This window comes from Notechis scutatus, chromosome 3 (assembly GCF_049901735.1).
Source record: "Notechis scutatus isolate UNSWTSFEM ecotype Mainland chromosome 3, rNotScu1.2, whole genome shotgun sequence".
Classification (NCBI taxonomy): Eukaryota; Metazoa; Chordata; class Lepidosauria; order Squamata; family Elapidae; genus Notechis; species Notechis scutatus.
In genome coordinates this window covers 160,729,089-160,752,214 of record NC_142011.1, presented here as the reverse complement: position 1 = coordinate 160,752,214, position 23,126 = coordinate 160,729,089, and the positions used below count along the sequence as shown (strand labels likewise).

General features: G+C 36.6%; 1 protein-coding gene across 1 annotated transcript in view; it reads right to left on the bottom strand.

The window, feature by feature from the left end:
• DLGAP1 (DLG associated protein 1) overlaps positions 1–23,126 on the bottom strand; it is a 174,292-nt gene that overhangs the window by 9,586 nt on the left and 141,580 nt on the right. Inside the window, exons 6-8 of the mRNA XM_026671857.2 lie at positions 11,021–11,391; positions 8,332–8,423; positions 994–1,415 (exon numbers count right to left, since the gene is read on the bottom strand). Coding sequence (XP_026527642.1) covers positions 994–1,415; positions 8,332–8,423; positions 11,021–11,391 — 885 coding nt within the window. The remainder of the gene's footprint in view (positions 1–993; positions 1,416–8,331; positions 8,424–11,020; positions 11,392–23,126) is intronic.

Here is a 23,126-nt window from a genome sequence, read left to right as displayed (position 1 = left end):
GGTGTACTACAGGCCACTTCTGCTGACTATCGGCTGCCTGCAATTTGGCAGTTCAAATCTCACCAGGCTCAAGGTTGACTCAGCCTTCCATCCTTCCAAGGTGGGTAAAATGAGGACCCAGATTGTTGGGGGCAATACGCTGACTCTGTAAACAGCTTAGAGAGGGCTGTAAAGTGGTATGTAAGTCTAAGTGCTATTGCTATTTAAGGTGTTCCTATTCTTAACATGTGCTACATTTTCCCCCAATAATCTAATATTGGGAATATTAGTGAAGTAAAATGAAGTGAATGCAAAAAGGTAATAGCACATAGGCAGGTAAGGGAATTACAAAATGTGTACAGGTAGCACTTGACTTACAACCGTTCATTTAGTGACTATTCAAAGTTACAATATCATTAAAAAGTGACTTATGACTATTTTTCACACTTTTGACCCTTGCAGCATCTCCATGGCCACATGATCAAAATTCAGACAGTTGGAAACTGACTCATATTTATGACGGCTGCAGTGTTCCAGGATTATGTGACCACTTTTTGCAACCTTCTGACAAGCAAAATCAATGGGGAAAAAAAGATTCACTTAATAACTGTTACTAATTTAACAACTGCAGTGATTTACTTAACAACTGTGGCAAGAAAAGTTGTAAAACGGGGTGAAACTCACAAATGTCTTACTTAGAAACATACATTTTGGCCTAAATTGTGGTTGTAAGTTGATGCACAATGTCAGGCAAATAAATGTTATGTCAGATTAGTGTCAGTGTTAGGATGCAAGAATGTAAAGGTGTCATTTGTCATGAGGTCAGCACACATTAGTTGTCACTTTGGTATCACTTCAATTTGTTAGTGAAATGCACAGTGATGTTTGTGGGACTTTTGGCGAAATAGAGATATATTTTGAGAAATTACAAGTGGTACTGGTTTTTGGTATCTTTTGATTTAAAGGCTAACAGAAATAAAGGCAACTTCTCTTGTTAGCACTGGAATTACTTACTTTCTTCTGGAAGATGATTTTCTTGTTCTTCTCTCTCCATTTGTTGGCACCAACCTTCCATCCGTTCTCTTTCTGCTTGAAGAAGCTTCAGAAACCAGTGTCCATCTCTGTGGCACACGGACCTTTGAACAGCTTCAATTGGATCTTCAGTTATAGAATCAATCCAAGGATCCGGTGGAGGTAAAATGGAAGGATCAAATTCAGTGTCAAAGTCATCATCTACTGCACATGCATGATAATGGTTTCCTGAGCCCTGTATGCTAACAGTGGAAGTACTGATATCTCGGGAATATTGTCTCGACATGGGCCCAGAATATGATTGATCTTCTTGAGGGTCCATGGACATTTCAAAGTTCTCATGGAAATCCATGTCTGCTTGAACAGCTGTTGTAACACTATTTGATCGGGTAAATCTGCGGAAACTGAACAAGACAAAACAGAAAGTTTAGCAATGCTGACATTCACAGGCCGCTGTACTTTATAGACAAACAGATGCAATTGTACGAATAGGGTATCTTTGAATTCTACCAGACATTTTATATCATCAGCAATTGAAATAAACATATTTTTCTTTTTATAGGGGTCATCATGGCTTAAGTTTTGCATGATTATGAATGAAAATATTATCACATTCATATTAATCCTTGATTTTATATGCAATTCATTTTAGGTTTGAGTCATAGTGATAATTCCTTAGGATGTCCTTGAAACTTTGATTTTTGTTTAATATCTAATGATATTAATTTTGTGTGTGGGGTAGTAGTGGTAAAAAGACAAACTTGAGAAAGGACAGGTATTAACATTTTCTCAGGATACTCCCACCTTACTGAATGCTACTACACTGAGCGCAATTATTAGATTTCTATGCATGACCATATTTAGAATATTGTGCCTCTTTCATCATTCAAGGCACAGAAGCTGCATAACACTGCCACTTCTACCTCTTCTTATTTTCTCTTACATTTCATTATGTCTGTATCATCAAAGGGTAGTACCTACTGTTACTGATTTCACTTGAATTTCTATAAAATAGCTAGAAATTTCCATGCAGTACAATTGAATTGAATCAGTAATACTCAGACACACATACAAAGAGCAAGGTTTTCCCCAAATAAGTACCTGTGATTTTATATGCATATGTGTGGATGAGAGAAACTTATATTGTCTGTAAAATAATTGCAGCAATAGAAGAAGAAACCAGGGTGGCAGAAAGGAAGGCAAGCCACTGCTTCAAGAGGACAAGTGACTCCTACCAGCCTAGCTTTTTGTTGTCCATGTCTAGAAGGTAGCTGCAATGAGGATCTTCTCTTTCCATAGAGTCTTTTCACAGCACATGAGAACTCTGTAAATGTCACGATCTCAATAAATGAGAGTCTCAAAAGATTAATAGGCTCTTTATTGCAGACATTAATTCTTTACAAGCAGAAGGGAAGAGAGAGGGGTAGGTTTAGCACATTGACTTAATAGCGCTTAATAGCCTAAGCATGTATATCTGAGAATAACAATCAATGAACTTAACGGGACTTCCTACAAAGTAAGTGCTGCTTTCAATTACAGTCCAGCACAAAGAAGTCATCATTTCCTTTTATGCAAATGGGGGAAAACAAAGCAGCCCAATGCCAAAAGAAGCTTTTCTGCAGCTTCCTTCCCAATTTCCACAGAAGCAGTTCAGAAACATTAACCTGGGATTAAGAGATTAAGCATTCTTAAACTCATTGGGATTTATAGCAGAGTAAGCATATATGGGTTAATACTTTTTCAGGACAGTTTTTAAAAGTTTCTCTATAAGTGGTAGGTAGCTTTGTGGGGGGAGAGAATGGTTTGTGTAAGTGTGTATAGTGGAATAATTGATATTAAAAGTGGGATAAAATTAATTTCAATCAAAAGTCAATAATATTATGGTTTGACTTGTCCATGTCTTTTTTTTTGGAATGCATAGATATAAATATAGATACACAACTTGTGTCATATGCACACAATATCTTAAGACTGGTTTCATTGGGAAATAGTAATTTTAGATGGTATATGCAGGCAGCTTGAAAGTAAATATAATTTGAGTATAAACATTTATAAGCAGTATTTTCACCTTAAATTCAGTAATTTTTTAGATAAATGTGATAACTTTCTATGTTTAGGAAAATTAAAAAGACTAGTTCTAATACAAATACTGATGCTATTGGGAGCAGCTGGTGCACAACTTTCACATGGAACATTGAGAAAAACATGCTGCATGAAAATACAACATTTATTCCTTTTGATGGATCTCAAATTACAAATTTGCAATATGCACTTTATAACTCCATGGGGTTTGGAACTAAGTTAGTTTCTTGTTAAAGCCCATCTCTATGACTTTGTATCTTCCTCTTATTGGCAACCACTGTGAGAAATGGGATAATCTTTGGGGATAGGAGGGTCAAAATGTCAAAATGAAGGTGTGACGAGATATTTACGTTTGTTGCATCTGTTAAAAGAGATGTAACTTCAATCCCTGAGGAATCATCAGACTGACTCTACAGAAGCAGTGACAATGATGGTTACGTTGAAGTTGATATGCAGTGGGTCAAACACGCGTGGAACTTGATTTATTCATGTGACACTTTCACAGTAAGAGTTGCAGTGGTTGCTTCTGGCAATGCAAGGTGCTGGTTGCCACCTTTAAAGCTCTACATGATGGGTGTCAAACTTGCCGTGTCACATTGCCATCATGTGACATATCGCAACATTTTTTTCCTTCATGAAGCTGAGGTGGGCGTGGCCTGCAGGTAACGCATCTGGCCCATGGGCTGCCAGTTTGACACTCCAGAATCTACCTAATTCAAAATTTGTAGAGTATCTGCAAGACTGTCATTTCAGAGTGGAATCTGTCATTCTGGAAGAGAATTGGAAGAGAAGGCCTCTCCAGAATCAGATCCCTGGGCATTGTTGTCATTGGGAACAATGGGGCCAGCCCTCCCCATTGTTGCCCCTTTCTTTGGAACAGCAAAGCCACAGAGATTAGGGTAGCTTTAACCCTTCTAGGATTCTGAAGGCCGTCAAGAGTTTTTGTGGGAATGATGTGGATTTCATTGCCTCTTAGAAAAGAGATACCAGTTGACTATAGTATAATTGTTCTTGAATACTATTACTCTATATTGGAGGATAAAGCCATGACTGTGTTTACAATCTTACTTCAGCTTTCCTTATTTTTACTGCTGTGCAAAGTTTGTACATGGGAGGATTCTCATAAAGTTAATTTTTCATTACAGTAGTAACTTCAATGGTCACTAAGTGAGACAGTCACTAAATTTAGGCTATCTATATTAAATTTTCTGCTGTAGGGATTCATACCTTCATTGGACAGAAAATATATACGATCTTCAAATAAATTCACACAATAGAATTTTGTGTTTTGAACTTGCGTCAAACACAAAATACAAATTCTATGAACCTCTGTGAAGATTTATTTATTTATTTATTTGATTTGTCAATTGCTTACAAGATAATAGGTATAAGTAAAATCATAGTTATGAATACATGGATACATATAAGAAAAATAAAAAATAAAAGAAACAATAGGACAGGGACGGTAGGCATGTTGGTGCGCTTATGCACGCCCCCTACAGATCTCTTAGGATAGGGGTGAGGTCAATAGCAGAAAGTCTAAGGTTAAAGTTTTTGGGGTTTGGGGAAGAAACCACAGAGTCAGGTAGAGTATTCCAGACAGTGACCACTCTGTTGCTGAAGTCGTATTTCCTGCAATCAAGTTTGGTGTGATTAACCTTGAGTTTGTATCTACTGTTTGCTCTTGTGTTGTTATGGTGGAAGCTGAAGGTGACAGGTAGGACATTGCAAAGTATGATTTTATATACTATACTTAGATTGGACCGAAGGCGGCATAGTTCTAGATTTTCTAGGTCTAGAATTTCGAATCTGGTGGCATAAGGTATTCTGCAATGAGTAGAGGAGTGGAGAATTCTTCTTGTGGAATATTTCTGGACTTTCTCTACTGTGTTAATATCAGATACGTAATGTGGGTTCCAGACTGATGAGCTGTATTTGAGCATTGGTCTAGCAAATGTTTTGTATGCTCTAGTTATTAGTGTAATATTACCAGAGAAAAAGCTACGTAAGATTAGGTTAACAACTCTTAATGCCTTTTTGGCTATGTAGTTACAATGGGCTCTAGCACTTAGATCATTAGAGATGAGTATTCCAAGGTCCTTTACAGAGTTTGGATCATCAACAAGGTCTTGACTATTCAGCCTGCATTTTATTTTCTGATTTTTTTTGCCAATATGTGGGACTGAGCATTTATTTGTTGAGATTTGAAGTTGCCATTTGTTTGACAAATGCAGTACTGGAGACAGGCGTTGCATTTTAAAACAAGGAATGTATCCCTCAGTTCTGAAGTTAAACTTGTATAACAAAAGATAGGCTGTGTTGAACATGTAATAAGGAATGACCCAATTTTGCATGCCTTTGTATTTATGTATACAACATTGTGGCTAAGCCTTGCTGAGTGGACTCTTCTTGGCACTGAAGCATTGAGCTACAATGGAGATTCATGTAATATAATTTGATAAAAGAACAGAAAAATTCTTTCACTAACATTAACAAAATGTGAATCCTCAAAAATATCTACGATGACCTCGATTATTGTTGCTATTTTCATGAACAAAAAGATGATGACATATACAAATCTTTGTACAATAAAACTTCATTACTGACTTAGAGGCTTCACAAATGTTAATAAACCAATATGAGTTTATTAGATATGGCTATATATGGCTCCAAACATGCTAATGATTAGAAGTGAATATGCATGCACAAACGCACATCAACAGTCAGGAATAACTTTCCAAGCCACTGACAAACTTGGAAAAACCATGGCTGCTTTAATGATTTAAAGAGAAGTGCTTTATTCATTTTTCCATGCATTGTGAAACAGCCCATTCAAATGTTTTGAACAATGCTACAGATCAGACAGTGTGTCAGCTGCCACAGTGATCATTTTATGCAGTCCTTTACTGTAGATCTCCGTTTTAACTTGCAAAGACTAAGCTGGAATTATTGGTCCATTGCTTTGTCAATGAGGCCTATACTCATTCATGTATTGCTACCTATAATTCTTCTGGTTTAAATTAAATTTTCACAATTAAAAACTATTTAAGAACTTGGCATCCTCAGCTTGATCTAGCTTAGCTATATCATTTGTGAAGATCTGGACTAAATCTAAAGACCTTGCTCCCAGTGGCATATTGCTTTACCAGCAGTGAGTTTTATCAAAGTTCTTATATTGTTCTTAGAGTAAAATCCCAACAATTTCCTCACTTTGTTGCGCTTTGAACATCTGTACCTTTGCATTCATTCATGCCCCGCAGGTAGGATATTATATGGTATAATAATTACAGCCTCTGATTACTATGACAGTTACTTGGCCTAAGGTGTAGAAAATCATGAAACCATGGACTGACTAAATTGTATAGAATACAAAACATTCTATTCCAAATAGTAGCAGAAAACCTGTGTTTCAGGCTCTTTTTTTCTATAACCCCTTGGGAACCCTGTTTACAAATTTTTAGTCAAAGAAGATTCTTTTTTTGCATAACGCCAGACAATTTACAGGTATTTTTGACTATTTCTATTACATACTTGTTTATCATATCTTGAAATTTCAATCACAATTTTTTTTTGTCAATTGGCTATGACTTATAGCTGAAATAAATACATGTGTAACTGAGCTGAGCTGAAGTTACAGATAGTAAATAGCAACAGTACTGATGATTTCAACCTGCCTCATTATTATCATTTAGAACAGACGGCGGTTACTGGATAAGTCCCAGAGAATGATAGCGAGATGAAGCAGGTAATGAAAAACTTTTCAATTGATAAAACCACAGCTGCTGAAAAAAATGTGAGTTGCCTGCTTTGTTTATTTTTAAATTGCAGGCAAAACTGTAGGTAACTTTTAAAGGAAAACCTTGTGTGCAAGGACGAGATTGCATCTGCAATCTTGATGGGAATTACTGAAATTTGCCCTACCTGTGAGCATACATTATTCCTAAGTTTATCTAAAAGGCAATCCACTCTGCTATTCACACCTTATATAAATCAACATCCAGGTTAATTACTCATAGGAAATATCTTTCCTACACCAGGTAGACAGTGACATTATTTTAAATTATTCAATGCTCTCATTCAGGGGTGGGATTCAAAAATTTTAACTACCGGTTCTGTGGGCATGGCTTAAGTGGTGGGCGTGGCTTGGTGGTCATGTTACTGGCTGGGTGTGGCCAACTCAATATCACTCACATCGAGGCACGCATCTCCTCGCCTGGCCTCTCATGACTGTGGGGATGCTGCCACAGTCGTAAGTGTGAAAAATGGTCACTTTTTTTCAGTGCCATTGTAACTTTGAATGGTCACTCCACCAAGCAAAGTACCAGCAAAGGAAGGAAAAAAACTCCAGAGACCAGAGGTAGTATTCAGCAGGTTCTGACCAGTTCTGGAGAACCGGTAGCGGAAATTTTGAGTAGTTCAGAGAACTGGCAAATAGCACCTCTGACTGCAGATTTTACAGTATCCTTCCCCTGCCACACCCACCAAGCCACGCCCACAGAACTAGTAGTAAATTTTTTTGAATCCCACCGCCAGAGACGTTCCTGAGATAGGAAGTCTAGTCCTGCCAAGAATGTAATAAGGGTTAACAAAGAGGCAGTTTCTGTAAGCAACACCAGAATATTTCCTTCCTGCCTTCCTTACAGGATTAGGCCAGTAACTGCAAGAAATTCTGTCATCTCCAAAACAAGGGCTGGGTTTATACTATGTGGATGTCTACAGTGTGTTGAAGATTTATTTTGCTATTGTGAGTTATGCTTTAAGTTTAATATATTTACTTATCTGAAAAAACGCTCAAATTTTGGATGATGTTTCCTCACAAAAGGAAGATTACACAGAAATGTAATCTTTTTCTCGTCTATGCTACTAAATTTTCAGATAATTTAAGATTATTATAATTTAATTTAATTCATAGATTTTTTTTTTAGGTAAATCAATTAAAAACTACATATTCAAGTTCTGTTACAGCAATATTAGAAGGAATGGCTAAATCAGACAATCAGACAGAGAGTTAGCAGTTGGACATATGCCTTGATAATCACCACTGCATATACATTTGTATTCACTAACATTGGCCTTAAAATAAGAAAGAGACCTGAAGAGAATTTCAGTTTATCTACATGGAATACAAAAACAGAACCTGGACTTCTCGGTATTTCATGAAAGTTTTTTTTAACCATCATCAATGTAGCTTCAAATTATTGATAACACTCTTAGGATATAAAATTAATATTTGCTTACCATTTTTCCTCCTCTACTTGAACACCTATGGATTGGAACTTACTGCACACTCTGGTTTCGCCGGAGCTAGAGGATTCATCTCCACCATCAACCTGCAGAACAACCAAATTAAAATAGAATTAAAGACAATGTGTAACTTTATTTGAAAATGTGTTTTTTAAAAAGCTGTATCTTACCACTTTATGTCTGTTTTACTGTGGTTTTGTTTAAAGTTCCTATATAACAAAGAATTAAATTATTGCAAATTATATTATTTAGAAAATGAATCAATTTGATTCTTGCACTAAAGCTATCTTGTCTAAATTTTGTCAAAGAGGTGTAACTTATGGTTCATAACTTGCACCAAGTTGCTTAAAATAATCTATTATCATTAGAATGTACATAAAGCTCCATGTAAAGTGAATGTACATGCTGTGCATTTATTTAACTAATCCGTAAATGTATTTAGAATATGAACTGTGGACAATGAAGCATTTTCAAAAAAGAGAATATACAGTATACTATTATTTACTTTTCTGAAAGGGGTTTATCTCTTATACAGTGATTTAGATCCTAAAAATAACAAAAAATGTCAGGAGTAGAACTTTTTTTAGTTGTTTTTCTTCAGATGCAGCTCTGTAGTTCCCTGTTCTTTACCCAATCACACCTGAAGACCAGAAAATGTTCTAGAATGGCAATTGTATAGTAGGTGGGTTTGACTATAATCTATAATTGACAGAAAGTGGAAAGTGCTCTATTGTATATAAGCCACTATATCCAAGATGTGAAGAATGAGAATCAATGTCATATAATAGTGGAGTGTTGGAGACCGGTTCAGATCTGACCACAAAGCTTATTTTTTAAACCAACTACTACCTCTCAGGTTAATTTCCATGTAGATTTGCTGTAGGAAATTACTAGTTATGCCTCTTTAAGCTTTTTGGAGAAAGACAGCATATATATTCCAAAATAATGGGTAGTTTGCTTATCTGCTTTTTCCTTTTTTAAAGGATAAATGTGTAATTAGCTTCATAGTTTTCAAATGCCATTTATGCACATGTACATTTTTCAAATGGCATCAATATATCTATTGAATATTACATTTTTTAGAATTTGTTGATTTCCTTGGACAAACCTATAGTTGAGGAGAAACACTGCTGGTATAACATCATCTAAGAATAAGAAACAGGAGTAAATATATATATTAACAACACAAGGAATCAGAGAAAGAGTTATAATGGGTTTTTCTACTGTACTTTCCAAGAACTTCCTACCTTTAATGTAACTCTCCTTCCTAGTTTTGTGTATATGATTAAGCATTTTGAGATTGTAAATAATATATTGCTTGTTTTCTTCCTCTCTTTCCTTTCCACATAAATAAACTATAGCCTTAAGTAGCTTGATTGTTGTTTGAGCAATATTCATAATTCTAAGTTTCTGTACATCCCAGCTTAACAGCATATTTACCACAATGAAAATAAAAGAGATTACTTGAATTGTTAACAGCCTGACCAGCTGTGATTGGTAATTTATTTAAAAAGCAAAGTTCTGAAGATAAATAGTAAGATAACAAAGAATAGTCTGCCTTAATTCTAAGTAGGGCAAATAATACTAACTGCAGCTCTGGTGTAATAAAGGAACTATGTCTCATTTATATTCTTTCTTGGCCTGGACTTTAGTTAAGTTTTATTTATTGAATTTCTTGCTCTGCCAGTATAATAAAAATCTAATCTATTTGTATAGGGAATGGCAACTGAGATAATTTGACAGGTGTTTTTAAGGAGCCAGATTAGAATCAGGTGAGCTGGGCATAATGAGAAAGCTGTGGTAAGAATCAAATTGGAGGAAAAAAAACTAATTTATGCCATCCTTGGTTGCTTAGACAAAGCGTGGATAAAATACAACAATAGAAACAACAAGATGAACTACCACTGCTTGCTAGGCTGCCCATTTCACCATGTTCAAAGCCCCAGCAACAGTTCTGTCTGCTCTGTAGATTCCGGAACGCTTTGTAACAGCAATATAATTTTTTTTTTTAACATTGAGGGTTGTTCCATTTGATCTTGTGCATTGCTCTTGCACCTGTATTTCAACTGGAAAGGGCGCTTCAAAATGCAGAGACATAGGATCACCCAAGTAAATACTTCATCCCATGGTGAAGCTGGACATCTTGGGAGAAAGCTAGTTTCTCATCTGTTTGAGTAAACTCAGAGTATAATTTATTTAAACAGGACAGATCATCTTTGGGCCCTCCCTGCTGATTTAACAGCTAAATAGAACAAAGCTGCTGCACTGAAGTGAGTAACATGTGATGCATGAATAAGCAGTGACAATTCATCTAAACTGGCAGAAAACATGTCTCTGGTGATAGTGCAGTGTAAATCATTGCTTTAAACATTCCCTTTCAATGATTTCATTCATGATTTCCTCACTCCTGCAGGGCTATGAATCAGAGGTTTAGGTTTCTCTGTGCTCATTCAAATAAGAATATATTAAACAGCCAGAAGCTTCAGTAAATCCTTACATATAATGAATGAAAACTGAAGGGCTTAAAGTTATTCTAATTGCCATATGAGTTACCTAAACCAGTCAAACAGGGGAGCATCCAAAACCAAGATTTTAATGATTGGACTGTCCGAGTGGCTGAAAAATGACTCTCAACACCAGATAAGACACTGAACTGTAATAAAGCCTCTTATTTAGTTTATACCTGTATTCCAATGGAGAGACATCTGTTTTTCTTGAAATGGTCTCTTTTTCTGTCATCTGCAGTTACTGTTGCAATTGTGGCAGTAGTGGTGACAGTAGCTGTATTGTTGCCCATATGTTGACTGGCAGGGCCATGAATCTGTGCATTAGCTGCTTCAATAGCAGCAGTGAGTGCTTTCATACTGTCCAAGCTTTCAGTAGAATTGCTAAGTCCTGACTGACTGATATCTCCCCTTGGCCCATGTCCATCCATGTACGCATCTTGGGCAGATTCTGTGCTGCTCTGGGCTGTGATGGAGATGAAAGGTTTGGTGGTGGTCCTCGGTGGGACAGGTGGTGGGGTCTTCTTATAGGTGGTAATGCAAGAGGAAACTATAATGCAAACACATATGCACATATGTAATTAGTATTCCTTTTCCCCCCCATAAACACGTAATAATGATCTGTTGATACTGGAAGGGAAAACTTTCTACCATAAAGTCACTAAAAATTTGTGACCAAGCTCAGGAACACACCAAGACATCTCCTAAAATATTTTTTTAAAATTGCAATGTTTAAATATGGTTAATATACAGAGAATTAGACTTTGTTGATTTAGTACATATTTGTTTATAATATTTACAAAATGTCACTAATAATGGAAGAAAAAATTGATGGCAATTGCAGTTCTAATTGCCATTGTAAAGTGAGGACTACAGTATATCTAATACAGTATATTATATATTAGTATAATAAATTGTGTTATTGTCCATAACATAATTTCATGCTGTGGATTAAGTTAGCTATATATCAAAAATGATAATGCAAATTGAATTAGGCAGGTATTACAAATATGAATTTGTTTTAATTTTCAGACATGTATTTACTTATTTGTGACTGAAAGTACAAGCTCACAAGTTGATAAGAACTCATTTTTGTTTTCCACTGACCAATAACCTCTTTAGAAACTCGTTTCATTTCCATTTTCATATATGCTCAAATTCAAATGCTAAAAGAAAATATTGAACTTTTTATAATTAGTATATGATCTTCTATCAGTCTTCCCGTTGTCTTTTTGTAGAACAAAGCAATAATTCACTTTCTCATATGAAATATTCTATACAGATACACACATCCACCCACAAATACTAAAAAGTGACTCTTGGAAATATTTCTGAGTTTGCCAGAAATCCCTCAGTTAATACAACATTCAACGAATGTTATGCATTAAGTCAAGAGGAACAGGAAGAGAAAGCTACAAAAGAAAGGCTGTTTGAATGCAATCCTAAGTCCGGGAGAGGGAACAGGAAGAAAGCTACAAAAAGTGGGGGGGGGGGGGGGGGGGGGGGGGGGGGGGGGGGGGGGGGGGGGGGGGGGGGGGGGGGGGGGGTCTGGAGGGGGGGGGGGGGGGGGGGGGGGGGGGGGGGGCGGGGGGGGGGGGGGGGGGGGGGGGGGGGGGGGGGGGGGGGGGGGGGGGGGGGGGGGGGCGGGCGGGGGGGGGGCCCCGGGGCCGGGGGGGGGGGGGGGGGGGGGGGGCGGGGGGGGGCGCGGGGGGGGGGGGGGGGGGGGGGGGGGGGGGGGGGGGGGGGGGGGGGGGGGGGGGGGGGGGGGGGGGGGGGGGGGGGGGGGGGGGGGGGGGGGGGGGGGGGGGGGGGGGGGGGGGGGGGGGGGGGGGGGGGGGGGGGGGGGGGGGGGGGGGGGGGGGGGGGGAAAGGCTGTTTGAATGCAATCCTTTAGATAACACAATCTTTTAGTTCCTGAAGTTACATATAAAGTTCAGAAGCAGACAGACAGCAAATCATAATGTGGGTGGAGTGCGGGGGGGGCAGAAAGGTGGGTGGAAAACCTCAGGCTTTTGTTCTAGAAATGATGCACATTATTTCCCATTCCTGTCCTGGAGCTACAAAACAAGTCAAAAGCTTCAATGAGAGCTTCTAAAGGTCAGCACTGACCAGAGGTATTCAGGTGCCTAAGCTATAAGAAGCAAATGGAAGACATGCCTTGGATTTATTTCCAAACACTCCCAGATCCTAGCAACTTGAATCATGGCAACATGCTGATTCTTTAAAAGGCATTTCATTTTATGTAAACGGCAACATTTTTTAAAAAGGAGGTGTTTTTTTTTTTTTTAAAGAGATGCAATAATTTTTGCTGTTGCTGTTGTTCTGGAGCCAAGTGAAATTGGCAGGGCAAGGCAACTGCAAGGCAATGTGTGAAATTTTCAGAGAAAAGGAACCACTCCCTTTTTGGGTCTGGTGAATGATGGTCAAACAAATATCAGGCAGATCAACTAAATGGAGAGAGGTGGCTAATAAACCAGCTGCTTTTAGAAAACTTGTACATTCTGGGGATACAGTTACTTTCCCTTATTCCTTCTCTTGCAGAAATGGGAAAAGCAAAAGTTTGCATGCCATTTCCCCTTAACCTGGTAGGTTTCACTGTGTTGTGCATAACATCAATCTTAATCTTCCCATAATTCTTAAAACAACTAAATGGGGATTTTTAAGATTTCAGTTACGTTACCTGAAGGGCAATTTTTTTAGACCAAGAGGAAATTTCTTTAGGAGGTAGTGTATTTAGATAACTTAGTCATGGAGCAGGAATTTGAAACAAGGAGTGCCAGCCATTAATTACAAAAGAAAATAAAGTTAAAAGTACAAATATACACACATGCTGCACAGCTGTTATGGACTGTGAAGCACAGCCTTGTGCAGTCCATGAATCACAAATCTAGGAGATATGGTGGGCACCAGATTGAAAAGTTTAGTTATGTTCTGAAGATGATGGAATGCTAAACAAATAAAAATGATGGAGGTGGCCAAAAATTCATAGAGTAGCCAGAAAAAAAATAAAGACAATAGTCCTATTATTCCATCAAAAACTCTCAGTTTTGCCTGGTTTCAGGAAATGAAACTTTATGCCACCTTCCATGACATAATAAAACGTTTGGCTACCAGGTATATAATAGAGTAATATACAAAACAGCTCTGTTAATTCTAGAGTTCTGGCTGAAGAGAAGACTGATGTTTAAGCTGACTGGGAAAGAAAGTGGCGTGTGTTTAAAAAGGTGGAAGTCTATACACCCAAATTTGAGAAACAGTGTAAGATTGACTGTATTGATGAACTGGGTACTGATAGGAAATACTAAAATATTGCAAATTTTTGTTTAGCAATGGGCACAGTAGAAAATAAAGATTTCCTACAGAAAGCCTGTGGAAATCACATACAAAGAATAAGAGAAGTGAAAAAGAGGCAAATTTGGGAAAAAAACATTTTTTGTGTTTCAGCTGAGTTACTAACATGAAAAGGCTTAGTGGCTGACAGTTCAAAGGCTTTGCATTTTAGGGCTCAGGTGGTTGCAAATTACTTTATACTTGGTAGAAAAAGAGCAGTTTATTGCTGTGTTGATTTGTTTATTTCAGCAGCTGTGTAAATGGAGATGTTTGTCAGTTCTTAGCAAGAAAGAAGTGAAGATTGTTGAAAAGAAACAGTACCTAACAAGACAATGTTTTAATTAAATCATTTTATTACATTTGAACATATACTGTCTCATTATTATATCTCAGTTTCCCTCCCTCAAATGCGATAACTCTGCTAACCAACTAATTTCCATAACACTGTCAAACTATTTAGTAAGATTGTATTACTATTATTCTTCTCATCCTTCCTATTACCTATCTCCTCCAACTTATATTTATAACCGTGTTGCTTGTATCTTTACAATTTATATTGTTTGATTTGTTCCCTAGTATGGTTTGATTGCTTATTAGTAACCTATGACTATCACTGTTATATCTTATGATTCTTGATGAACGTATTTTATTTTTTCTTTATGTACACTGAGAGCTCATGCACCAAAGACAAATTCCTTGTGTGTCCAATCACACTTGGCCAATAAAGAATTCTATTCTATTCTATCATAGAAAACCAGTCTGGTATAGTGGTTAAGGCATCGGGCTAGAAACTGGGAGACTGTGAGTTCTAGTCTTGCCTTTGGCATAAAATCAACTGGGTGACCTGGGCCCAGTCACTCTCTCTCAGCTGAGGAAAAGGGAATTGTAAACCACTTCCAAATGCTTGCCAAGGCAGTCTCAGAGACTTTTTCAGGCTGTCACCAGGAGTGAGCAAAACTGATTCAAAGGCAAACATACTTTCTCACAACTGTTTGTTGTTCATTATGCCTATATGCAAATATTGTGGTGGAATGTAGTATGGAGTCCCAGTAGGGAAGGGGCTGTCTCCCAGAGGTCAAAGAGGCAGCAGAGCTTCAAATGTCTAATAGGCAGGAAGAGGGAAAAGACATTTCCGCTCTAGCAGTTTACAGAGTATATCTATAGTTATGCAGATAATTGCTTTGGTCTGGCAAGATTTATGTTTGTAGGCAAACAATAGAATGGTAACTACTCAGAAATTACATGTTGTTCTTCATTCTTAGGTATGACAATATACACAGCAGTTCAGAATGACATGCTGTGTCTTATAAATGGGCTCTGATTTAGAAAAACTATTTGTTTTCTTTGTGATGCAAGAAGAGCCTTGGTATTTAGATACATCAAACAGATTACCAATAGATTGTTTTACAATCTAAAAAAATTGAAGAAACCAAGATAAAGTTCAAGTTGTATCAATATTTTGTAAGGAAAAAAAACATTTAGACATTATATTAATTGCTATCTTCTTTTGATGATTATAGTAAGTTTTAGTTCTTAACCAAAATATATTAAACACAAATTCAAGATTTTTAATGCCCAGAAATAACTTGTTGTCCAGGATTCCTGGCTAAATCTGAATACCAACTACACAAAAATGATCCCTATTGACAGTTCATTTGTGATCACCCAGGACCGTTCCAATAAATCAATGCTTCCAATAATCTATTGTACAATATCTTAGTTAATGCCAACGAAGTAACACTCTTTATTGCTTCAGCAAGTAAAAGATTCAGTCAAAGGGCTGGGGAACCTAGGTTACATGAAGGTTGCCAAGCCAACGTTGGCATTAACAATGAATGTGCTAAGTGAAGAGCTTTCCATTTGCTTTTTCTCTTAGGCCTATCTCTAGACATAACAAAGGAGTTTGGCACATGTCAAAAAGTGTGAAGAGCTCTCCGAAGATAGACTCACTACATGTTAGATTTTCAGAGAGCTAATACCAATGGATGCTATAAGTAAGAGACCCCTCATGTAACGAAGAAGGGACCAGACAAGTAGTTGCGAATGTCAGAAGACCATCCCTTGACACACCAGAATAGTAGGGAATTTGATTAAATCCATTCACACTTGCTGCTTTAAGCTCTTAGGGACACAACTTTAAAACAAATACAGTCTTCTAAGAAGTTTCAGTCTTTCAAAATAGAACATCAAATCACAATGTTCTGTTCAAAAAATAACCCATCTTCTTAGACCCAGTTTATGTTCTTTTACTCTTTCTTTCCATTCCAAGCAAATCTGAAATGCCAATTCATAGTCCTTTTAGCCCATTCTTACCCCCTAGCACTTGTATTTGGTTGAAAAGCTCAATTCTCTGGTGGGATATGCTGTTGCAAGGCAGCAACTTCTCTGAGTAATTGGGAAACTTTAACCGAGTCAATTCTTATATTTTCTGAAACAAGTACACACGGAATTGTGAAAATTTTTATAGACCTGAAAAAGCATGTGTTTTTTTTTAGTGGATTTTTTTTTACCTGGTCTCTTAGTGGAATTTAGTTGTATCTGGTTTTTTTTTAAGTTATTAGCAATTTCCATCATTGAAAACATAGATTTACTACTATTATTAAAAACACATTCATAATTGGGCAAATGTAAATCTTCTTGTAATAAACATGTAATTAATTGCCAGTTGGCTAAACTGCTTTTCTAGTATTATATTACATGGTATTGTATTGCCACATTGTTCTTTGTTTAAATGTAAAAGGTGTGAAGATTGAAATCTGACCACCTACTCAAAACGCCTGTAAAGCAAAAGCTGCTCTCTAATCTAGTCTTTGTCTCTTTCCTTTCAGAACTTCATAAGGATTACTTTCATAAAGAGGTGGGATGTTATATATATATCATTGAATTTATATAGTTAAATCATAATCTTTTCCCTCAGTGACAGGAAAACAGTTGTGAGGGTGACTTCCATAGTGTGTAGAATGTTCAACTGTCAAAAGCACTGTTTCCTGTACACATATGCATGCTGTGACCATGCTTGAAATATTATCATGTAAATCTAATTGTACTTCAAAAATGATGCTAGTGAGGGTGGGGCAGAAAAGATTCAGAAAACAGTAATCCATAGTTATCAGTGGCTGGAGGAAAGTTAAAAGGCAAGCAAGTTATGACAGAGATATACTGTATAATATTGTCTCATATGTTACATCATCTTTAGAAAGTTGATAGGGAATTTTCTTCCTTGCTTCACTACCCTTAAGATCATTTGATGAAACTGAATAGTAAGATCCTTAGAAGTCAAACCATGATTTTCACTACTGGAAGATAATGAAAGCCAGATTAAAGGAAAGGCAGGAACATGCTCATTGCTTATCAAACTGTGGGTCACACTGCTGACCTATATTCAATTCACAATCCTTCACTGTTCTGAGATATTTTCTTCAATTATTTGAACCAAGCCAAATACACCCCATCAAATGTCTGTGCACTTGATTTTTGTTTCCTATATCTTTGCATTTCATACTACTCATTATTTTGATACTTTCAGTTCATATATCTAATCTATTGAGATCATTTTGATTTTTCATATCTTAGACATCCATTCAATTTTGTGTCATCTGCAAACTCGATAAGCATCTATCCACCTCTTCATTGAAGTTATTAATACATGTTGAAGAACAATCTCTTTTATGTAACCTTACCCACTTCATAAGCTAAAAGATAGTATAGCTACATTTTCATAACTTATTTTTAATTCAAATCTGCAGTTGTATTTCTGTTTTCACACATATTTGATGTATTGTAAAACCCACAGAACATTAGATTTCATTTTTGTTTAGAAATAAACGAAAATCACAGGAGTTGCTAATATGTATTTAGGGTTTAGGATATGTACCACACTTGGCATGAAACAGCTTCAGACATAGCTTTGCAGCTTTCTCATTTGTCCCTTGAGGATATACAGGAAACAGCTGCTTATTTTACCCTGTTTTTAGCCATCTTGAGTTCTGTTCTTTCCTGTACTGTAATATATTGTGCTCCAGGAGAGTCACTGGAAAGCATATTTTGTTTGGAAGAGAACACACTAGCAACCTATGTAAGGAAAACAGAAATTAACAATTTCTTTAACTTTTGATGTGCAATACATGCATACATACATACACACACACACACACACACAAGATATTTGTTGGGCTGCTGATGAGTAGTGTTGGTGAAGTTTGCCATTTTAATAACTGATCATCTTCTCTTAAAATACAGCAAAGATGTAATCTTCCCATCTATCATCTCTTATTGATAAACAAATTGTTAAAAATTTAATAAGTTCAGTCCCAATTACCAGAGATGATAACCATATCTATTTTAATCTTAATCAAGTAAACCAACTTTCTTGTCTTTCTCAGTCTTGTCTGGTAAAATGTGTCCCTTTTCCATAATATATTTTAAATATAGTCTATCTATACAGGCAGACACTCTTGAAATTAATTTCTGGATCCATTATTCAAAACTATTTTTCAATATGTCCAATGTTTAAATATTTTGTTCCATTCTATAATAATAAATCAAATATAAGTATTCTTCTCCTTTAATTGTAATATTTAGTTCCTTCTAGTTCCCTCTAGCGTCCAACCTTCAAAATTCCACCCTATATTTTTTTTTTTTAAAAAAAGACTTTTAATAAAAGTATTTTCCTCTGGAAAAAATACTTATAATTAATTCCAAAATTTTATTTCCAATCCCTCTGGATCCTTAGTCTTTTTGTAATTTTCCAAAATAAAAGTTCTAACACCTGCTGTTTATTCAAAACACACAAAAAAATAAATCTTTAAACTTACATATAATTTTTTTCCTAAGGTTCGAAGGTAACTCTCCCAATGCTTTCATATGCATGAATCCAAATGTTCCTAACTATTGTGAAGCAGTTAACAAGCAATTTCTAAAAGTGATTAGAAAAGGAAGTATCTTTTTGAGGGCATCAACCTGGTTTGAGCAAGATGGCTATTCCCTTGCCTCCCCAAGCAATAAACCCACAGGAGACTACTGTCTTGCTAGAGTCAATAGTGATTTAGTAACATATATGGTTTAAAAATAAACATGGATTTCCAAAATCCAAGTATCTTTTTGAGGAAACATACTGCATTTTAAATAATATGGTTAACAGTAACAATGCATCAATACACAATGAAAGAATTCTGCAAGAAGTTTAAAAAGTGCCGTCATTGATAAGGTTGCTATTGCATTAGCAGAGCACTTGGCAGAACAAAGCAGCAAGTCCTGGTGGAAGGAAGATGTTGACAGAACTGAATAGCTGATGTGGGAAGGGAAGAGAACCAGCTGGCCACCGTCAAGAGGGAGGAGAGGGGAAGCGGGATGCTGACAAGCTACTGGGCAGCTGCTCTTCCAAGTACTCCACAAGCTAAGCAAAAAGCCTTTGATCTCCTGAGCAAACCTGGGATTCCAGCCAGAACTCATATCCTTTCTATAGTAGTTTAAGCCTGTTTCCCCTTACCAGTTCTGCTTGTTGATCACAGGACAGTCCCCTAGAGTAATTTTTTTTTCAATCAATGAAGAAAATGAGATTCCACAGCCTTTATGCCCAAATATTTATTTTCTCAGATCAGAAAATATGACATGTTGCTCCGGTTTCCCATCTGGAAAGGAGCTGAATTAGCAAAGAAGCTCCAAATTATATGTTTTAAAATCTCTACTGCTGTAACCAGAGAAACAGTTGAGCTGAGTAGAGGAGCTATGAGAGGAGAAAAGGAAACTGATTTTTGATCATTTGCAGCTGGGGTTAGAGCTGGATCCGATAACGCAGGAATCTCAAATCCAGACAAAAATGTATATTATAAAGGCATTTTTCTTTTCAGAAAACTAATCTTTAAATTTTAACAAATACATAAACAATTGGTGCCTGTAAATTGCACAGTACATTAAGAAAAATGCATAGTCAATGAATTGATTACATTCAGAGTTATAATTCTTAAGCAATATTGCCAAAGAAAAGGAGGTCATTATTACCTTGTATTTAGTAGTATGTTATTATGGTTCACTTCAAAAACCCACAAATCAGTCAGGAACTTGAGCTGAACTTACTGTCCTGGATAATGCAACAGGCAGCCATACATTTCTCATTAGATTGGGACCAAAGAAGAGGAAGGTGAAATTCACACTAAATCCTATAACTTCTTTGATAAAGTTTTGGGGCAGTAGGCTGCAACATATTACAATCCACAAAGTTTTCAAAGGGAAGCTATAGCATATATAACAAACCAATTTGCAATAAAACTATAATTTACAAATGCAATTGGTAAGCAATTATTTACAAGCTGTTTATTTAAAAATATTAAAACTTGCCATAAAATCATAATAATAATACATACTACAAAAAATAATAAAAACTGTAATATGCATATTATCTCTCCCTCCCTCCCTCCCTCCCTCCCTCCCTCCCACCTCTCTCTCTCTCTCTCACACACACACACACACTCCAAAAACTACTGTTTTGTCATGTGAACTGTCCCAAGTAAGGGTAAATGGATTGTAGTGCCCGGCTATAATCCTGTATGCTTACTTGAAAGTAAAGCATATGCAGACAAAATTGATGTTGCTTCTAATCAATGAATCCATTAAATATAATAAATCAAATTGGATTGTTATGTTTTGAAAATATTATTAGATAATTCTTCAATTTAATACCATTCCTTCCAAGAAAAAAAACCTCTAAGTTATAAGAATTTAGAAAATCTTTTACCACTAAATTATAAGAACAATTCACATTTTTGACATTTCTGGTGACAAGAAATTTAAAAATCTATATCAAGCCATGGTGAGATTGAAATATTCTATGTGAGAAATGTACAACTAATCATCCCTTCTTTATTAGAGCATTTCATAGTTCTTGTAATGTTTTTGACTTTCAAGAAAACATATATGATTAAAAAAGAAATAATCTCTAGGCAAATCCAGTTATTTTTCAACATGTAACACTTTAAACTTAATGCTACTGGACCTGTTTTGGATTTTCAAAAGAAACAAACAGATTATTAGATAAGGACAAACTGCTTCAAGCAGATCATGCCACGGTACCAGTTCAAAGAACTGCAAATGCTATGTTTCATGTCTCTTGGAGAGGTCAGTCAAGGCATTGCTACTTCAAAAATAAATGCATGCATTCCATTGCTACTTCAAAAATAAATGCATGCATTCCAACGCTTCAGGCTTATTTGTTTCTTCCTTTGGTAAAACTATTTTTAGCTTAAAACATATTTAGGAAAATCAAGTACAGGCTTGGTATAGCATAGAACCAAATATGATTTATATGCACAGCATCACTTCCTTAAAGCATGGATATTCTCTATAAAATTATATGTTATGGGCTAACTCCATTTTATGCTGCATTACTGCCATGGTACAAAAGAGAAATTATTCAGAGTTATTATCAGTCCCTAAACAGAAATTATCCCCAGGTTGTTCTTTATATTTACATTTTAAAAAGATATTGATGAATCAATTTGTATAGAGTTATTACAACCACAAATTTTTATGCAATTTTCTTTATCCAGGAATAGCCATCTCTGCTGTTCTCTATATTGTTTAGGCAGTAAGCTGCATCTTTTCAGCATAATTCCCAACCACTAGCAATCTTTGGATATCTGAGAAATATAATTCAGTCTAAATGATCTCTTTGGGAACACTATAAGTATAGCTTCAAACATCTCCTTACATTCACAGGATTTCACAAGTAGCGGAAAAAAATTACAAAGGTAGGGTGGATATTTTATTCTGAATAGTGAACCAGTGCTGGGATTCAAATAATTTAACAACCAGTTCTTTACCCTAATGACTGGCTGGGTGGGTGTGTCCATGGTGGCCGTGGCCAGGGGGTGTGACAGGCAGCACTCGGCCTCCTGCACCCCCCTGAGAGCAAAAATGGGCCATGGGGGGTGTGCTGCACCCGCACACCCCATTTTGGGCCTAGTAGGCTTCCCTGCAGCCCCCTGGGAGGCTAACTAGGCCCAAAATGGGCTGTGGGGGTTGCACCGCTCCTCCCGTGCCTGCTTTTGGGCCTAGTGGGCCTCCCTGCACTTACCTGGGAGCCCAAATGGGGTGCATGGGGACTTCTGGAAGGGGCAGGGTGGAGCCAGCCAGCAATTTAACAACGGTTCAGCGGAAGCTGTGCGAACCAGCTGAATTCCACCACTGTAGTGAATCCAGATTTCTTCCTCAGTTTGTTTGCTTTTTTGAGAAAGATTTTGGATATTTAAGTCCTGTTCTTCATTATCATCATACAGTCTATCAGAGGGGAAAAGAAAGAGTTCTGTTTGAAAAACCCATGTCTTGGGATGGTGTTTAAGGTCGAAAAAATAGTTCAAAGCCTTTCAATATTTCAACTCAAACAAAATTCAGATGGAATCCTAATAAGACTTATTGTTATGCTAAAATGCAGTTACAAAACGTTTGTTAGAATTTAAAGTTGTCAAGATTTCTCCATAAAGATTATTAAAAATCTTTAATTTGCATTTGACCCTAGAATAAATAAATTCAGTAAATTCTGTGGTTCAAAGTGCTTCTGATAAAGTCTTCAAAAGAACAATGTCTCCCTCTAGTGTTTAATTACAATTCTGTTTATTATTTTGTAGACATTGAAAATACTATGATATCTGGATGCCATTCTACTCAATCTAGAAACCAGGTCATTTTATTTAAATCCACAAGCACTCCTAATAGTAACAAAACATTGATTGACAAAGTCACTAAAATTTACAGCACATTCAACAGCCTAGAAAATGATTAAGATTCCTAAAAAGAACTACTCAATTTACAGGACCCTGGCCATCTCTCATTTATATGACAGCAAATTAAGCCAATGGCTTATTAGGAATTGACTGTTACTCCTTTCATCCTCAATTCAATTTAACTGTCTAAAAAGGGAGCATAAAAGTAGAGAAAGAAAAATATCACATTAAATACACA